Source organism: Mastigoproctus giganteus, chromosome 3 (assembly GCF_048544385.1).
Source record: "Mastigoproctus giganteus isolate SK-2022 chromosome 3, ASM4854438v1, whole genome shotgun sequence".
Taxonomy (NCBI): domain Eukaryota; kingdom Metazoa; phylum Arthropoda; class Arachnida; order Uropygi; family Thelyphonidae; genus Mastigoproctus; species Mastigoproctus giganteus.
Window position 1 is genome coordinate 203,637,128 of NC_143577.1, and position 20,611 is coordinate 203,657,738.

The 20,611-nt window shown below is 38.9% G+C and overlaps 1 protein-coding gene and 1 non-coding gene across 2 annotated transcripts; one reads left to right on the top strand and one right to left on the bottom strand.

Annotated features, from left to right (window-relative positions):
* The first annotated feature begins 1,050 nt into the window (after positions 1–1,050).
* Positions 1,051–1,123, top strand: TRNAM-CAU (transfer RNA methionine (anticodon CAU)). Its single transcript has one exon. It is a non-coding gene; the product is annotated as a tRNA-Met (tRNA).
* Positions 1,124–1,664: 541 nt separating this feature from the next.
* LOC150088610 (G protein-coupled receptor 161B-like) lies at positions 1,665–2,666 on the bottom strand. The gene has a single exon (XM_090370265.1). It carries the CDS (start codon positions 2,664–2,666, stop codon positions 1,665–1,667), a length of 1,002 nt encoding a protein of 333 aa, XP_090226391.1.
* Positions 2,667–20,611: the final 17,945 nt, after the last annotated feature.

Here is a 20,611-nt window from a genome sequence, read left to right on the forward strand (position 1 = left end):
TGAGATGCTGTGGAAAGGCCCGTTCGGGCTTTGGATCTTCCACCCAGGAATGCGCCGGAACTATGGACAGCGGTGCAGCAAGCATGGATAGAAATACCTGTGGGACACTTTCGTGAACTAATGGACTCAATGCCTCGTCGTGTGACTGCCCTTATCCGGGAGAAAGGTGGGCCTACCCGTTACTAGGTAGGTATCCCATGATTTCTGTCCACTCAGTGTAATTACTGTATAAATATTTAAACAAGAGGGTTCTGATGTTCTCCCATAACAGAAAGAACCAAGATAATCCAATTATCTTAAATTCAATCATTTTTTAATAATAATTATTATTATCATTATTAATTATTTTTATTATTTTTTCGAAACTTGATTTAATTAGTATTATTTTATATATTTAATTTTTAAATTAATTATTATTTATGCTAGTCCCTTTGGGGACATGATTTATTTATTTTTTTCTTTTCTTTTTTTTTTTTTAAGGGACCCCACTGACAAGTGCCAGGACCGAAGAACAGATGGAGAACTTCTTTGGACATAGGGGACACTGTACCTTCACTCTTTCGACCCTACATTGTTCTAGACCATAACGAAACAACCATGTTTCATCTATTGCTACAATTTGCACCTAAAAATCATTGGGCACCTTGCTCAAAATGGTAAAAATGGCAGTTTAATTCAAGACACGTAGTCTCTTTTGATTTGTATTCAGTCATTTGGGGACCCATTTGACAGAAAGCTTCTGTATGTCCAACACGTTGAATAACATATCTAACACATTCCTTAGACATACCCAGAATTTCAGCTGTCCTTTTAGCAGAAATTCGTCTATCAAAGAGTATCATGGTGTAAATGGCAGTAACATTTTCAAGCACTGTCGCAAAAAGTGGTCTTCCTGTCCTCTTTACATCCAGTGTCAACAAATCCGCTTTGAAATTTGCAACCCAGTTCTTGATGGTTGAATAGCATGGACACTGTTCACCTAACGTTGGTGACTTTCCAAAATCATTGGAAATTTAACTATTATTAATTATTATTACCACTTTACCAACCGCCTCGGTAGCGCAGTAGGCAGCGCGTCAGTCTCATAATCTGAAGGTCGCGAGTTCGATCCTCGCCTGGGGCACAATTGGTTGTTTTTAACCGGGAGCTTTTTGATCTTAAATATAGGACCTTACAGCCATGGTAAATTATAATGGAATAAGGCCTACATTTACTTATGCTACCAAATAAAGCCTATGTACTCTGAAGAATGCTTTTTAATACATATATCAGAGTGACGTTCACCACAACGCATTCGTTATGGTATATCTGAATCTTGAGTAATTGTTAGTTCACAACAAGGCTTTTTAATAACCATCTACTTGTATTTATTTGATTACAAACCTACAATAAGAAAGAAATAGGACATTATGGATTGAACAACTGTAGATTTATGTAAAATTAAATTGCAAATAGGCTTAGAATATAAATTTTAGAAATGTTTATTATCATGTCGGGATATCATGCGCAGTTCGTTCATTTATTTCTGCTTTTGGTGTGTAGATGAATCAAGTCCAAAGACTTTTTTTTTGCAAATAAAAATGTTTACAGGGTATCGTGGATCTAACGCTATTCTCTTCGCTACAAAACCACTAAAATTATTGAAACCAAACATTAGTCTTCTGTTAACACCCACACGTATCTCGCAAAGCATTCTTGAGCTGCCTGGGCAGCTTCTTGAAGGCACTTCTGAAATCCTTCCGTAGAATACCGTAGATGAAGGGATTGGTAGCCGAAGAGAAGAACATTATAATGGTTGCCATGAAGTCTGGCCAATCGGGAAAGTTATCAGTTCCTACAATAGCTTTACTCTGCTTTGCAATACTGTAAGGTGTGAAGCAGATGAAGTAGGTGATGATTACAACAGCCATACTCTTTACCGTCTTGGTGGCAGCTTCCTTGGCCTTGCGAGAAGCATCGCTGATACTCTGAGCAGCACCACCTCCAGCGCCTGGAACGATGACATTTTGCTTCATCTTGCTAGCAGACAAAATAATTGCAAAATTGCAGAGGATCACAATACCCAAGGGGGCTACGAAGCAAGAAAACATGCACCACGTGATAAATTTCTGGATATCTTCCGACTGATCCCACTTCACCGTGCACATGGCCTCCCAGTAGTCGTAACTGACCCAGTTCATGATCATGGGAACACCTCCAGTCGTCAGACCATGCACCCATACGTAGGCGCTCATGAGATAGACCTTATTTGCAGTCATCTTCTGGGGATAATGAAGCGGAAAGAGCACTGCAATAGCCCGGTCTACACTGATCAGGGCCAGATTCACCGAAGACCCGCCAGCGCACAAGTAGTTGAAACAACAATGAAGGTCACAGAGATGTTTTCCCAGTATCCACCTGTCGAAAACGATCCCCAGAATACAAGGGACCATAACGAAGAGGCCGGTGAACATGTCCAGAACGGCTAAGTTGCTGATGAGAATGTTACCGGTTTGAACACGCAGGGCTTCGTCCATATAGACCGCTGCAACCACGGCAAAGTTACCAATGATGGAAGTAACCGCTGTGATGGAAATGGTGATGGCCCCAATGATTATTAGATAGAGTTGGCGCCTGTCCACAACTTCCTCACCAGTTGCAGTGAAATTGGCTAGTTCTCCGTCCATTTCTGTGACAAATAGAAATAAATGAATATAAATATTTACTAAAATGAAACATTAATCATTGAAAAAAGTATGCTTCAGAAAGGCATGATAAATAAATAAATATTTTAACGATTTCCATAAATAACACCGATCAAGGAAAAAACATACGTCAGGGTCTAACAGTTGACTGATTTCTAAAAGATGGGCAATACATAAAAACACAAGCAATGAATAATGCAATATTAGAATAATAAGATTAACATTAAATTTTATGAAAGAGATCCATCGGGATTAAAAGTGTCCTATCTGGAAAAATTAACCTCATTCCAGTGGGAAATAGGATGGAGGAAGTTGATAACTAAGCATCCAAGAGACCTGTGGATCGATCAGGTAGGATGATGATGATCAGTCGGGTGAATCTACAGAATTCTTCACTGGATCTTATGGTGGTATCGCTGTACGTCATAAGTTTGTGTAATTAACACTCTAACAATTGGATGACAGTTATTAATTGCAGATTTAGATCTTATACGACTTTGGGAGGTTCTCCACGGGCAGATATTCCAAATATGTTGGATTCAGAGATTTGAAGATAAAAATATGAAATTTTTATCTTCAAAGATTATTCCTTGCCTCTTTTATGACTCCAGGGAGTATATCAAGGTCTAACACCTGGGTAATTCGAGTTGTGGTGTACTCCTGAGAGAGACAGTATTTCCAAATGGTCAAATTTAGAAACCAGTAGTGAGAGGTGACGGTTTATTTCACCTTAGTAGGTGCCTGACTCCCAACTTTTGACGCCTTTAAGATCTTTGTAATGATAGCGATGTTCATAAAATTTCTAACAAGAATGGACAATGGACGTAAGTTGCCTTTAACCTGAAACGTGCTGATTTTTGACAACTCGGTCAATATGCTTGTGGAGCAAAGGCTGGGAGTCCACATAACTCCTAAGTCCCAAATAACTGAAAGATTTATAAAGGTTGATTCTTCTATAGTTAAGCGGACCACGAATAGGTTATGCCTCCGTGAGATAATTTCTCTGGATTTAGGTTGAGGGAGAGACTGAATGACAGCATTCAACCATTTGTTCGAATTGTTTAAATAATCCAGAATCTATTTTTATTGAGAGTTCTTAGCTTTTTTAGTGTATTACAAGCAGTTTTCTTGAAAATGAGTATAACTGGGCTTCTTCTGTTTGCGGAAATTCTTAGGTATAAGCTGAACTGAATTTCGTACAAATAGGAACCGCGTGCTCTTTGACATAAATATGAGTTTTGAGAATATGTGTTCATATTCCGCGGCATATTCCGAAAGCACTCATGAGTGAGTAATTTTCCTTTTGTATTATCTTGTGAAGTTATGTTGTGTTCTAAATTCGATCTGGTAACTTATGTAAACAAATCGGGATTTAAGAGGCCGATTTATATAGTCTTTGTTCCACCACTGTTGTGAGATAAAGGCGTTCAACCAATAATATTATCTATAAATATAGCATAATTTCATATGATGGTTCCAAAACAGCGATCTTCCTTTCTTCATAACTTTGTTCCACCACTGCTATAAATGTCTCCAAAAGCATTGCCAGCAATTGAGAAGTAGATTCGTTTACTCCCGAAAAATAAGTCAGTGTTACTTCAAGTGATTACGGCCAGGATTAGCTGTAGTTAATCCAAGATCTTTTCGCTTGGATGAGGAGGGGAAAGAGTCTGTCACACATTGGCTTCACTAACAGCCAGCGGAACTTCATTTCGAGGGTATGTCTCGCCTGGTGACATGGGGCTGATGGCTCCACATCGTGTATATTTACTTTTAATGAAACGGATCTTTGAACTGCTTGTTCCAAAAGTCTCTTTCATTTGAAGGATCCTTATACGAGTTAACGTAATTTGTAGCCTGTGAGGGATTTTGTTCAAATAGTTGAAGTCTGTGGATAATGACACTTAGAAGGTTCGAATTAGAATCCTATGATAAAGGAAGGAAGAAATTTAACAACAGTCTCTCCAACAGTCCGTCCTATCTAAAGGTATAAGATTTCTCCTCAATATTTGCCTCCTGAAACACACGCATACAGAAAACACAGGCCAAAGTCATATTACTTGAGTTTCCTTGAAGCCTAATTTAAAATAAGTGTGCTTCGTTTATTATTCCTTCTTAAAGCAGTTTCCTAGAACTAAATATCAACTACTGGTTAAAAAAGCATAGGAAAATTCTTACAACGTCAATCTTTTCTTTCCCCTCTTTCTTTTTTTATATACAAAATAAGTAGTTTAATTAAAACTCACCAATTATCGGTATTCTGCCAGTGTGAATAACTGGATTCGTTTTTCAGTTGACTTTCTTAGCTATCTTTCGATTCTGAGTGTTTAAAAGGCAGCGGGGGTGGTAGTTTTTTTCCAATGATCTCATCACGTGATTCTTCACTCCGTTCTCTATGAACACGTGCGGACATGATGGCGGTGTTAACTAATTTATTCCTTCTACCAATCAGATGCGAACATCGACTTTAGCACCACGCTGGACGGACCATCAATCAAAAAGGACAAAACGCTTGCATTTCAGAAATGTTTTTTACGGTAATACAATACGACCATGAAAAAACTATCAGTCTTGCACGTTATGAACATTAATCAAGGCAAAAATCGAAGTTGAATAAATTACAAAAAGAAGGTTCAGAAAATATATTCATTTTTCTTCTCCAATTTCATTTGGTACTTCCAAAAACCAACGCGGTTATTCTGAATAAATAATTCCAATGACCTCTTTTAGTTACCGATTTTTGGCACTTTACGAAAGTTAAAAAAGCAAATTTCTCATTGTTTTTGAAGCCTAGCACTAAATATCAACTATGATATTTAGTTACCATAAATTCTTTTTCTACAGTGACTGACTTCTAAGCGAAGAGGTCTCAAAATCAAGTGTTTCAAAAATCCACATCTAGGAGTAATGGCAGTTGAGGTAAAAGGAGGATCGAACTATATCAGTTCCTTTGTAAGGAAGGTTAAATTGTATAGGTTATAATTAGCACTTGATTGAGTAATGCATTATAAATTTTCGCCAAATATTTAGCAGGGTTCTTGCCAATAAAGTTAATTCTTCTTTCAGGATCATAATTAGTAAAGTTATTCTTGAATTACTCGCATATGCCCTCGTGGGTAGCCCAGTTGGCAGGATCACCGTCCTCCCCCACATCGACCTCAGTTCGAGTCCCATCTATGAGGGGAAGGACCTTCCCTCTTGGCACATAGTAGAAGTTAGCAGGATTGTTTCCAGTGTCGAAGTTCCAATTCCACTTTTAAGAGTTTACTAGACGTAGATACCAAATTTATGTTCATTTCACATAGTTCGGCTGCTTTGCAGAACTTCTTAATAGAGAGTCTCAAATTTTGAATCACCTATACAATTTAATCTTCCTCAAAGGAACTGATATAGTTTCATTCTCCTTCTACCTCAGCTGCCACTACTCTTAGATGCGGGTCTTTGAAACACTTGATTCTAAGACCCCTTCGCCTAGAAGTCAGTCACTGTAGAAAAAGAATTTATATTAGAGGTCTTTGGTTCAACGAATGTTTCAAGGTCCTCCACTCTGGGGGGGTCTCAGGATTTTTTTTTTAAAGCGAAGTGGAGCTAAAGCAATAATCCAGGAAATCATTAAGCTTTGATCATCGTGTAACAGTAAAAAATCCTAATTATTTCTATCATGGGGAAGCTGTAGCCCCTTTAGCTACCATCTGAGGCCACTCCTGCATCACTAGACTTTGTCGGAGAGGACATCTTAGAGGTTCTTTGATTCAAACTGGACAATTAAGTTCCAGAAGAATCATTATAAAGAAGACTAGATGTTAGAAAGAAAAAGGCTTTTAATGTTTGTTCAAAATATTCGCCCTAAGAAGCTTCACACTTGTAAGATCACTTTCAGAGCATTTGGAACCATTTTTAATCGCATTTGAGCTGGTTGCCACCAATTACTTTAACACATTTCTTTTAATATCCTTTAAGCGGGGGTTTGATTTTAGTGAACAAGAAGTAATTCGGGAGAATACAGATCAGAAATAAGAGGGTCGGTTAGCTTCACAATCCTGCGCTTTACTAAAAACTCCTTAACACTCAGTATCCTATGCGGCCTGGTTGTTGCGCAGCAGGAACCAGTTACCGTTTCTCAAAAAGTGAGGCCTTACTGGGTGGATTATTTTAACAAAGGGATCCAATACTTGTGTATAGTATTCCTGTATTTACTGTGTTACCTGGTGGAATAAATTCCTTGTAAATGATTACTCTGCTGCAAAGAAAGCGATCATCAGTTTGCGTTTTTAATCAAGACGTTTAATGAGTCGCTTTCTTCTTGTGAAGTTATTCCTAAATACTGATAAAAATTACCAACACTCTTTGCACCACGATAAAATCGTTTATTATTCACCAGTACATAATGTCCTTTACCGGGCCTTGGTCACTCTTAAGGATTAAAGCACGAAAAAACACAAATATAGTTCTGGAAAGAGACCCATAACCGTTTTTAGAAAACTTTTACGTCATGGGTCTCTTCTGGGAGTTATGTTTGGAGCCGTTCTAAGCCCTCGTAGCACAGTTGACAGATCGCCGTCCTACCCACACCGGTGGAAAAGACCTGAGTTCGAGTCCAGTCGATGATTGGAGGAATTTTTATCGGTCTTTTTCACAACGTGGCTGAGTTATTCGATCTCAAGCGAGGGGAGCATGGTTTTATCTCCAAGAAACACGGGTTTTTTTTTTTCGTCCAGAAAACAGAAAATCGATCTCAGAACACACGCAATTTACAGACAATATGCCAGAAGTAACATGACCTTAGCTGCCGATACTCCTAAAACCCAATGACAACAACAGCCTTTCCAGTTTATTTATCCAAGAACATGACTGAGCCATGTGAAAATAACTCGAATGGCCTTATACTCCACTGGCCACTTACTAGGCACGCCTTCCTAATAGCGAACAGATCCCCTTTTATTCCTCAGAGCAACATATTTTGGTCTTGCCATGGACTATTCAATGTGTCGAAATCGTGCAGTGTTGGGTCAATTGTTTCCCACAATTATTGCAGATTGGACAGTTGAGAATCTCTACTCCTAAAAGCTCGATATATCTCACAGATGCTCAACTGGATTGAAATCAGTGATTGTGGAAGTCGCCGAATTATTCCCAGAATTATATTAAGATTGTGATATTAAGAATTATCGTGTATGAAAAGCCCATTTTCAGATGGAGCCACGAAGGGATGCACCTTCTCAGAAACAATTTCCAGATAACCTGCGGATTGATATGAAGGCACCCAATATGCACTATGAAAGCACTCTCCACACAATTACACTAGCCCTCGTTGTTGAAACCTGGTAGGGTGAGTCCATGGATTCGTACTGTTTTCGTCATATTACAGTTCTCCCATCAGCATGAAACAAGAGCAAGTGAGATTCGTCAGACCAGGAAACGTTTCCAAATCCTCTGCTTTCCAGTGTTGGCGTTCCTGAGCCCAATGTAACCGTACATTTTGTTCTTTGTCTGATAGGAGTGAAACCAGGTCCGGTTCTCGGCTACGATACCCATCTGTGACAAAGTATAAAAAGTTGTATTCTGAAATTCCTCTTTGGTTACCACTGTTGTTATTTGATTGACTGTAGCCATTCTGCTGGCCTACACATGTGTTATCAACCTCCATTGATCTCCAGTGAGCGTGAGCTGTTTTCGATTGCAATCACCATTTACTGGATATCATTTGTTTATCGGACCAATCCTGATATAGTGGATTACATACAAAACCGTTGATTCGTGACTAAATAACGCAATACCATTCGTGCCCTCAAGCAACAAGGGGGACAAAAGGCATCACGTTATTGGTAATCAACATCACTGCAGATGCAAATGACACTAGAATAATGTCGTAGGCAGACGAAACGACGGACCACTAGAATGCAGCTCGAGGTGTTTAAGGCCTTGTTTGAGCAAGCTCAATGCTGATGGCATTCTTCCCCTTGCTCAGATTACACATATGAGGGGGCACAAATTCATATTGAGGAAGTATGGTTGCAGGATAGATGCGAGGACGTTTGCCTTCAGCCAGCGGGTGGTTGATTGCTTGAACAAACTTCCATCTGTTGTGGAAATAAGCAGTTTGAAAAATTCAAGGAAGAACTAGAGACGTGTTGGATGGGATGAATATAGGTGATGTGGGAAGTTGTTTTTTTTTGTTGAGGGGGAAGGCTGATGTTTTATCAGTTTGTTTTCTTGCATCATTTTCCATTACTAATACTGGATACAGGGATGGGGTTTAATTATTAGCAGAGTCCCACAGAATCCAGTCTTGGCCCATTGTTGTTTTCAGTATTTCACTAATACTAATAACGAACTCAAAACCCAGTTGTTTATTGGAGTGAATAAATCGTATAGTTTCCCAGTAATCAAATTTAGAACTATTCTTATTAGTAAAAAAACACTAAGCATACTGATTAAAATGCAAAAAACTGTTCTTGAACACCACCAATAGTTTTCCAGTTATTCATTTTTTAAAGTGGGAAACTCTATAACCATCCTGTACATTATTGAAGACACTCGCGCTGTCTTGTAGATGTGTAAATAAATAAATATTATTTTTGTTCATTTTACCGGAAACAGAGTGAGATGTGCCCCAAGACATGAATACATACTTCCTTTTCTGATGGAAGTTCTCACGGTGGCTTTCCATCAAATGTTTGACTGTCATCTCGGACAACATCATCATTATCAGTCAAGTGGCACGTGTGCAGATATCTGCGCTTGGAACACATTGGACGTACAGTAAATGACTGCACACGGTTCTTATCCAGTACAATACTATTGGTATTTTTGTTGAAAATGTAGTTGCACAAGATGATTTATGTCCTGATGTAATAAGCCGACTCGCAGTGAATGAATTTTCATGAAAATTTATAGTTTGGCCTTTTAGAAACATTTATTGAGCCTTTCCAGATTTCATTAAACTCGGAATAATAGAAATTCGAGGATTATTTTGCTCTTTTAAAACGATTTATTGAGCCTTGCTAAATTTCACTAAAAATGGACCAATAGACATCCGGAAGTGATTATTTCTTTTTGTCATAAATATCACATAGGCTATTCAAATACCATATAGCACTAGTTGTTATGTTTGCTGTCTTGTGTTCGTTGAAGGAATGAATTGGCAATACAGTTGGTAGAACCTGTTGGTAGAACTCACAACAGCAAAAACTATAGCTGTAGTGGGGTTACAGACCAATGTTCAATAAGTTGTGCAGTTTCAACGGTAGAAGGTTCCTAGTGGTAACTTTTCTTTAATATTGTGCTTGATTTCTTCAACATACCCTGCAGGATACCCAGTTTGTTGAGTCCTCGCGGTAGTACAGTGGATATAATCAGCGTCCCCTCACACTGGGTAGAAAATAGCCTAGGTTCGAAACCATCAATGGCTTGAGAAATTTCTGTGGTCTTTTTACACAACATCGCTAAGTTAGTCGATCTCAGACGAGGGTTGAAAAACTCAGGTTTTTCATCCGGCAAACTGAAAAACGACAAAAGAAAACACATAACTGCAGACACGGTATGCTAACTCCTCACACCCTTAGTTGCTTAATCCAACTTGTTTTTGTGAATATACACAGTTTTTCGGGATCTCCAAAATATTCGTTTTTACTTCTCCAGGAATATTTTATAATTTCAACAGAGAGACCTTCATCATAAAATAAAGTGTGTATACGAGGTTTAGAAATATAATCAGTACTGCTAATCCACGATCAAAAACAGCATGGCGTACTCGTAACTAAAAATAGAAACCTGTCATGAAATTTTGGAAGGTAGTGTACATTTAATGTTGGAGTGTATGTGTGTGAAGTAATGGTGTTTTGAACGAAAGCAGCAAGTAGATGTTTAATAGAATTCATTTCGACAGAAGTTCTTTTACTATTCCTTCTTCTCTTCTCACGGTTGACAGCATTATTAATAATTAATGCACTATGACCATGCTGTAATCTTAACTACAAGATTAGATTCACTCCAGAACAAACAAAGGTAATTAAATATACACATACCAAATAAAAGAATTAAATAAATAAGAGTATGTGCAGGAATACGTTCTAAGCTTAAGTTTTCCTTTTTACAACCTCTGAAACGAAGAATTCGGGATGCTGCAAACGTAAGATAAGAAAGTCTCTGTAGGAACATTTTTATCGCCTGAAATAAGAAATAAAGTGACTCAACTGGGAAATTTATATATCGTTAGAACGTTTTGTAATTGCTTGAAGGAAACTTAAGTTCATAAAGTGTCAGTACATTTGGTCTATAAATCATGGCTGGCCGGTTTTTACAAAGTGTCCGTGAATTGTTCACGTAGACTTCAAATTTTAAGAAACCCTATAAAAAGAAATCGTAAAGAGACAAGTCTGGTGATTGTGGTAGTCAATTTATATTGCCAAAACAAGGAACTGTTCTAGACTATGTAATCTAGAACAGCTCCTTTAAAGTGTCCATGGAATGTCTTGCGGTATGGAAATCATTATGTCAAAAAACACCTCACACTAAACGTAACTTTTTGGCTTGAAGGTGAAGTGGATTTTCGGCTGTCCAGAATCTAAAATTTTGTTTATTAACACGCATTCAAATGAAAGTGGACCTCATCACTCATGATTAAACTATTCATTAAGTTTGAATCATCATTTACATTCTGTAGAAACAGCCGGCAAAAAGTGTGTCCAAATCACGAAGTAATTGTCGAACCCTTTTCATTTTATGCAAATGGGACTTTAAATCGATATACAACTACGTTGAAACATTGCCTTGATTCTTTCAATGTTTTTTGGAGTACGCGTCGTACCCATCAGACATGGAGGTTTCACATCTCTTACAGACGCCATTGTTCTAAATTTGTAAATCCAATGTGTTATGGGCCCTCGTGGATAGCACAGTTAGTACAATCGCCTTCCTCTCCCACACTAGATGGAAAAGACTTGAGTTCGAATCCTCTCAATGACGCGAAGAATTTTAAGGGCCTTTTTCACAACGGGATAAGTTAGCCCGTCTCGGGCGATGATAGCTTAGTTTTTACTCCCGGAAACCTTTAAAGCTGGATCTATACTAGGTTTTGGTCCACAGTTCTTTCATCAATTTTCTATGAAGGTCGCAAGTTGGGCCAGTATCGGGTTAAATGGCAATTATTCTGTTAAATACCTGGTATTTAACCCAATAATTACCATTATTGGGTAAATTGAAGAGTGTAGAGCTTAATTTGGGATTGCACCTCGTAATGTACAGCATACAATTTTAAAAAGAACATGTTAAGTCCCACCAGAACAATACAAACGAACCAATATTTCTCTTCTCAAGAAACTGATCCCAACATTTAAGAATTCTTAATGTTGGGATTAGTTTGGAGAATAAAGTCTTCCATAATAATCACATGCGGTGTTCTGCTGTTCTCTTGGCATTAAGACGAGCCTATCAGCTGCTGACCAGATACACCCAGCATAATAATGGGTTGGAGCAAAGCAGGGAAACTCTAAAAAGTGTAGAATAAAGATGGAATTATCGATTTTAGATTTTTTTTATTATGCAGCATGATTTTCTCCTTGAATTTTATGTTTCGTTGCCTCTCAAGTAGGACAATATCAGATAATTTCGCATAATCATGCACTTCGGTGCACGTGATAGAGCCCAAGCAAGTCAATCGCTTCTATGCAAAATAAGATGGATTTAAATGCTTTAATCGCGTACAGCTAAGACGATCTCAAAGATAATCACAGAATTCCAAACCGAAGATGTGCATAACGTTAAGGTGAGCAGATTTAGAAGCTGTATACTCTTTTAGGGTTACACGAAAGGATAAATTTCGTTTTTCTTAACTACGCTACGCTTTCCCTTGCAATAAATTCCTCTCAGTTATTACTGGTATAAAAAACTGCAAAGTACAGAAGAGCATCGCCAATTTCTGGGTTAAGTCCATGAGGATATTCGTGATCGGCAAGATTAAACATCTATGGGTAGAAATACAGGTTATCTAGTTGTAGAATTCGCTTCTATATTCCTTAGGTTAGATTTGTTAAACATGAAGCGACAAAGGCTGTGAGGCGTCAGTAGATAAAGCGATGTTTTGAAACGCAACGGTGCAGCCTTTACAAAGAGACGAGTCTGAGATGGTATAATGTCAGAGGGGGGGGGGGGTAACATTATCTTTTGCATTTATTTGAAGGTGTGCATGCTTGTACTGCTCTTTGGAAATGACCCATTACCAATTCTCCTTGTTCTTAGGATAAAAATTCAAAATGTCATATTCATGGGCGATAAAAATTGTAATATTATCTGGTAAGAAAATCACTTAAAATACCAGCTGTAGACTTGATCGCTATGTTAATTTTGGTATTTCGAGCATGCGTGATGCAAATAATGAAACAATCATTGTTTTATAAAGCTTTCAAACCACGCAGTCTGTCGATTATTTAGTAAACTACACTGCTGGACAAAATTAACTGAACACAGTGTAACTCGTGAAGCTTACAATCAAACAGGACAAAATTTGGTATGGTGGTGGAACATAGAATAATGAAGAGACTTCGGACATTTATAGGGGTTGTATGAGAATTACCAAAGAGATCACATTACAGAAATCAATACAAGATGCTCGAAAATGTGGTCACATGACATCAGTAAGACGTGACGTATGATCCCTCCAATGACTAAACAGACCTGACAGTGGTGAGCCATGCTCGATACAAAGGTGTTTATAAGATTCAGTGACAACAAATCCCGTTCTTCTACCAGCGTAAACCTTAGCTAACCAAGTGACCAAGGAGTTGGCTGTCGGCATGAAATGCGACACCCAAGGGCGTCCCACGCATGTTCGATCGAATTTAAGTGTGCTGATCGTGCTGGCCAAGGCAGTCTTTGGATATCTTCAGTTTCAAGATATTCCTCCACCACCTCTGTGTGCAGTGGCGTTGTCGTACATGAAAAGAAAATCTGGGCCAACCGCACCCCTAAAAAGGCGTGCATGAGTTCGAGAGCCTGTTCTCGCTACCTCTGATCAGTTGCTGCTTTTTTTTTGTTAGTTGTTAGCACATCGGCTTCTGTGGCCATAATCACCTTCCAAAGTTTTTGCATTTACTCTGATCCAAGCCCGAGGTGGGATTCGAACCCGCGACCTTTGGGTTGCCAGGCAGGCACTTTACCCACCCGGGTAGCCCGGTCGGCTGATCAGTTGCAGTACCATCTCTATCAAAAACATGAAGAAGGGTGCGGCCGTTGATCACTATTCCCCCTCACATGAGAATAGCTTATCAACCGTAAGTGTCCCTTCTCTGATGTTGGAAGAATTGTACCGCATTCCTCATGGTTTGGGGTTAATGGGATCCAAACCACTGGCTTCCTTGAATAGAGCACTTGAATTGAACCTTCTTAACACAATCCGGTTGGAAATGTTTTCATCTGTGGCCGCACAACCCCAATAGAGAGCTTATGACAGGACATCGTAGGGTTCCGGTTGACGCAGTCCTAGGGCGACCTTGGTCAGTTTTACTTGTAATGATTCCTGTCTCGTGAAACTGTTTCAACCCGTGTTTTTATAGCATGAATAATTTTCATAATTGTCGGCTCTGTAAAGTGGCAGATCGATTTCTATTGGATAATCGTCATTTGCATCCCAGGATGCCTTTTATATCAAACATTCGCCTTCGGCGACCCTGTTCACAATGAAATATTCATGAAAAACATTTTCTTCTTTTAATTTGTCGAGCAGTGTATATCAAATCCTGGTATCTTAGCAATATTACTAGGGCACATCGAAATTGGTGAATAAAATCGTAATTATAAATGTGTTTGGAGATTAAACGAACCAGAAACAAATCGATTTTACTTTCAAAGTGTTGTCAGACATTAAACGAAAAGTCCCTTCCTTCTAAATATCCAGATGCATATCTTTAAAAAATTCACAGAAAACGCTACGTATTTTACTTATACATTTATAAGTAAAATAGCACGAAGCACGTAACGTACCAAACTTTCCTTTTATGTTAATAAAATGAAATGCTAAACTACTAACACTATCAAGAAGATAACGATAAAAGGTCAGATAATCCTCCGGTATGTATTAATTACTTTCTGGTGAATAAAGAGCGCATCACTCATTGCGCAGAAAATTTTCCACGTCACAGCAATTGGTCAGAGTATTCTTGGAAGCGATGACAGTGGACACACGAAATCCGGTATACAGACAAGACTGATGGGTACTCAATTTCCTTAGATTAACAGAAGGAAGCGGGGTTCGCGTTACACCCACTTCATTTCCTCGCTGACCGGAGACGGGGCGTTTAATATTGAAACCTCTTGCTGCACCTGGCATTGACTTTCAACAAGTACAGTACCGATCCATGTTGGCAGATTCAGTAGTAGAGGGAGAAACGGCTGAAATGAGGAGGGGAAGATGGATATCCCTTAATTCTTTCTCGGCATGAATACGCCTCACGGCAGTAACCTAAAAAATGACACAACAGTCACACTGCATTTTTCTTAATCTTAAAGGTACACACGAGTTTCTTAATGAATGTTGTTTCCAATCAAAATTTCCTTAAGATTGTAACGGAAGAGGCACCAGTGTGGTTATAATTGCTGTCTTTTGCACCCTTGTCAACTTTTTTGGAAGAGGTTTGTATGGGCTTTTCCCTCTCATAAATTCGTGCGTTTCATCCTGCAAACAAGCAAGCCGAATGTACACTGTCTGGCCCCGTTATTAGGACCATGGAGGTTTGCCCTATATACAATAAACTGTGCAGAAATATGTACGTATAAGAGGTCGCATAGTGTGTGACGTGTGCACTATAAATCTGTGTGACCCAACCGGTGCCCAAATAAACTTCGCCTTACAGAATTAGAGAAAAAAGTATCTCAGTTTTCCAAAGAAGTATGATTATCGGCACGCGTTTTACGTATTCTGCAACGAGAGGACGGCTACACTTGTCGAATGCTCAAAGACCAGCGTCATTCAGGTCTTCAATGAATGCAAACACACAGTGATTTCAAACCCAAACTGGAAAACACCACTGTGATGACACTAGGAGTGCAAAGGATGGACTGAAAACTACTGTATGTGAGTCATGGGATCCAATGAGTTCCAATTAACTTTGCTCGACAGATAGATTGCATTTCAGTAATTATAAGAAGCACTAAATCGATACTGTTCCATAGACTGAAAAGAAGGATGATATGCTTATAAATAAATTAGTTCGAGCACCGAACTTATTTGCAAAATCACCTGGTTAAATTGGCATGTAAGTCTTGAGTAACCAGATGATTATGAACGGGTCATTACTCCTATAAAAGAGAACAGTTTCAAAGACAATAGCTCAGTGGCATGAAACTGGTCCAGGGAATCACTGGTCACACTATATAGGAGAAAGAATTTCCATAAGCGGGTCAAGGTCATTCACTGGCTGTTCCGGGATGCTACATTTCCATTCCTTTTCATGAACAAATTGGTCAAAGAAACGTACTGCTCACGTAAGCAGGCGGTACCACGAATTATGTGGGTGAGGGGTAAACAGAATGAGACAGAGAGAGAGAGAGAGAGAGAGAAGAAAACAGCTAGCGAATCTCCTTCAACCGTCTCTAGTATCTCTGCACTATAATTCTGAGAGGTTATTTGTCAGACGCGTTTTTTTGATAGATCGTTGTTCGTCAGATTAATATCGCAAGCCATGAACTTGTTTAAACATGAGACAACCTTCCACTATCCTTCTCGTCCAAAAAAAAGGATTAATTCAGTTTACTGAAAACTTGTAGGATATGCTGAAATGCTCCTCCCCCCCTTAGAATTTCAAATATAATTCTTTCTGAGAGTAGGGAAGGAACACCGGATCATAAACCTTCCAAAACACTAAATACATTTCACACTTGTGTTTGGGTTCATTAATGATGAAAGACAAGCCATCTTAAATTTGCAAATCCAAGAGGTCATTATTAATATTTTATAAAGACGTCATTAACAGTTTGAAGAATTATCTATTATCATCTTAATAATACAGTAAGATGAATATGTTGTGAATTACAAGTAAAGGATGTCAAAGGAGATAAAATAATCCTCTTATTATTAGAAATATTTTTATAATCCACAGTGCAGAAGAAATGCGTAGTTTGAAAAGGCTATTTATACTTTGCGCAGAAAATTATGTGCATTAATAAGCTCGAAGACTTTGTTGAACGCTATAGACGGAAATGCTAGCTTGATAAACAGCAATCTGATATTCGTCACTTCCTGAACAGCTGAAATTTGTTTGGATTATGTTCCATTTCTCAAACTATTTAAAAAATACATCTCTTTAATATGGTCGCCATTTTGGCTATTAAAAATTTGTAGTTTTTTGGACACAGAGCGACACACACGGCAAGGCATAATTGCTCACAAATTATCTATTGATTACTGAAGCTCCAGCAGAGTCCATTGCTTAATACTAAATACTTTATCATTTAAGAATCCCCTCGAAACGATTGCACGATTTTTCCTCCCGGAAAATATGTTATGCTACGTAAACGTTCAAATGAAGGAAATCGATTTATTGAAAATTATAAATTAAAAAATATTATCAATGACATCTTACATATATTTTGTCCAATTTTTGTGGTTAAACTTTTGGGGCACCTTCATCGCTAAACAATTGTGCTTGTTCATTGAATTTATTATGATTTCCTATTATATTTTCACTCCTTTTAGGTCTTATCTGACTGTGAATTTTTGAATTAGATGTTAAAATTGAACTAATTAATACTGTTTAGATTTTACGATTTTTGAAATTTTAATTCTGCTTAAACTTTTTTTTTTTTTTGCAGTGGAAAAGTTGTTCCCTGTTCTCGGTTTATTATAGAGACGTCATCGGTGTACTGAAACAAATGTAAACCGATTTGATTTGAAGGGACAAAAAACAACAAATTGAATAAACGTTTATAGACCAATCTGGTGCATAATTAATAGCTAATACACTGCTCTACAAAATTAAAGCAACACGTATAAAACGTGGTGTAACTCGTGCAGTGTGCGATGAAGCGGGACAACCTTTCGCATGGTGGTGTACCATGCGAAAGGTTGTCCCGCATGGTACACCGCCATGCGAAATGAATAACGATGATATGACGAGACAGCGGGAAATGTTGGACATTTATAGGGGTTGTATAAGAATTACCAAAAAGGTCACATTATAGAAGTCGATACAAGGTGCTCGAAAATATGGTCACATGACATCAGTATGGCGTATGATCCCATCCAACGCGTACACAGGCCTGCCAGCAGTGAACCATGCTCGATATAAGGGTGTCTATAAGATTCTGTGGTAACAAATCCCGTTCCATCATCACCACAGACAGTTCACCAAGTGACCAAGGAGTTCGCTGTCCGCTTGCAAAGCCAGGCCCATGGGCATCCCACACATGTTCAATCTAATTTAAGTCTGTGATCGTGCTGGCCACGGCAGTTGCCAGCACGTCGTCACCGTCCTCCCCACACCGGGTGGAAAAGGCCCGGGTTCGAATCCCGTCGATGACGCGAGGAGGAGCATTTTTTACTTAGTGGCTGAGATAGTCAGTCTCAGGCGTAGGCAGCAAGGTTTTTCGTTCAGCAAAGCAGGCAAGTCGACCAGAGAACACTCAATTTACAAACAAAATACAAATGGGTAGATGAAATAACTTTGTGGGTGACCCTAATAAATAGTTTTTTTTTTTTTCTCATCCACCTATGATGACGTGTTGTATAATTTCATCTTCTGCTGCCGCCAAATCTAATAGTGCGCCCTCTGAAGAGAATGTTCTAATACTCTAGGCTGGTGAGAATTGCTGTCTTGCTACTAGCCAAGGTGTCAAATCCTAGGTCACCAAAGTCTTCAAACAAAATTTGAAAGATGTGAAGATTAAAGCTATGCGACTGACAAGTAACAAGTGTGTTGTCATCGAAACTCATTCTGCTGTAGCCATTACTAAATATTTATTCTGCTCTGTCTAACAAGTGTGATTCGGCAATCCTCGTCTACGATCTTGATAAAAATCTCACCGAAGAGAACTTTTTGGAGGATATTTTATAAGAATCTTCAAACTTCGTGTTTCACCATGGACAGTCTTTCTAAAGAATTAAATTTTCGCTTCACTATCAAATCAACCTCTAACAATAATGTCAGAATAATTAGTGTTTCACCTAGAATTTATAATTAAATCTTCAAACTGCCTTGCCTTTACCTAGGCTGGCCCCCAAATTCTGCTCTTTTTCAATGATTACAAAATGTTACCTATGTTTTGGCTATGCCTATACGGCAGCTAAGTGCCAACAAGGATCGCCTATACATGGCCCCTGTGCAAAACGAGGCCATGTCTATAGTGAGTGCCCCTCGAAGTCAGAGTCACCTTTTTCTGAAAACAGTCGATCCAGGAGGGAAAAAAAAGACTCCAAGCATTCTGTTCTAGATCAGAATTATCCTCAATTTATCAGAGCTAAAGAACTTGTACATATAAGAACCAATTAGGGATAACATATCTAATACTCAGACTACCCTTACAGGTTACTTTATTTGGGGATTTGCATATTCTGCAAATCCCCAAATTAAGTGTATAAATCACGTCGTGTTGTTGAAGTGGTGCTCAATCTTTAGACGCCTTCAATTTTGATGCCATTGCTCTCCAGGAACCATATTATCATTTTGGGAAAGTTTCCGGATACCCAATTTCCTTGTAGGTAGGTTGTGCAGCCTCACCATTGGGATCCTCGATGTGCCTTTATTATAATCAGTTCTCTTCTTAATGTAGTAAAAATCAATAGCCTGACGTCAGAGCAGTCGCTGTGTATTCATGTCTCTACAGCTCATTTTTCTTACTTTCTTGTAAATCTTTACTGTCCTACAATGGACATTGCTTACTATCTACATTACCTTGATAAAGTCATATCGCCGGTTCGCTCTGCATACCTCATTATTACACTAGTGTGCAGAATTTAAGGACCAGTCAGGTTTTCACCTGTAGCTTCTCATAGGAGTGGCTTGGATATGGAAAAAGCATACCAAAGGAACCTCGTGAGGTACAGAAATGATGAAGGAAACAACACCGACAAAACAACGGAAACAAACGGTACAGAGGGACTTTATTCAAAAATGGCAACATAGTACTGGCTGCCATGATACAGATACATCACTGCCAAAGATGGAACAAAGGGAAGAGATGGTCCTCAGTATGAGATATGGCCACCCCTAATATCGATGCAGGCCTTACACCGCCTGTCCATACTTAGAACAATGTTGTTGGTAAGTTTTTGCTGGAACATCGTCCATTCCTCTGTCAGCGCCATCTTCAGCTGGTGAACATTTTCTGGTGTGTGTGAGCGTGCCGCTAGGCATCTCCTCAGAGCGTCACATATGTGTTCGATGGGATTTAGATCAAAGGAAACGGGCAGGCCAATCCATACGAACAATGTCCTCACTTTCCAAAAGCGTTATCATCCATAAACACAAACTCGGGACCAATCGCACCTCGGAACAGACACACGTGGGGAAGGATTACCTCAGTACAGTAGCGTGCGCGGGTTACAGTACCGCCTTCCAGTATCTGGAGTTGTGTACGTCCATCCAAGATAACATCCCCCAGACGAGAACACCTCGACCGCCATATCAATCGCTTTCAGTGATGTTTGCGGGGTGATACCGTGTGCCAACCTCTCGCCAGATTAGCTGACGTGCAGAATCGCTGCTGAGACTGAATCTACTCTCATCCGTAAAGAGTACCTTAAGTAAAGATTTTGTGGTTGAAACCTTTAGAAATAGTGTTGGTCCTTAAGTTTTGCACACCCATATATGTCAGATGTCAACGCTAAGTCTAATCTTTATTTTAGCTCCTTCACTCATGAAAAAGACAGATTAATTGGAGAATTTCTCCTCACTTCAGTTAGTTGTTTGCGATCAAACTAACGTGCCATTCACCTA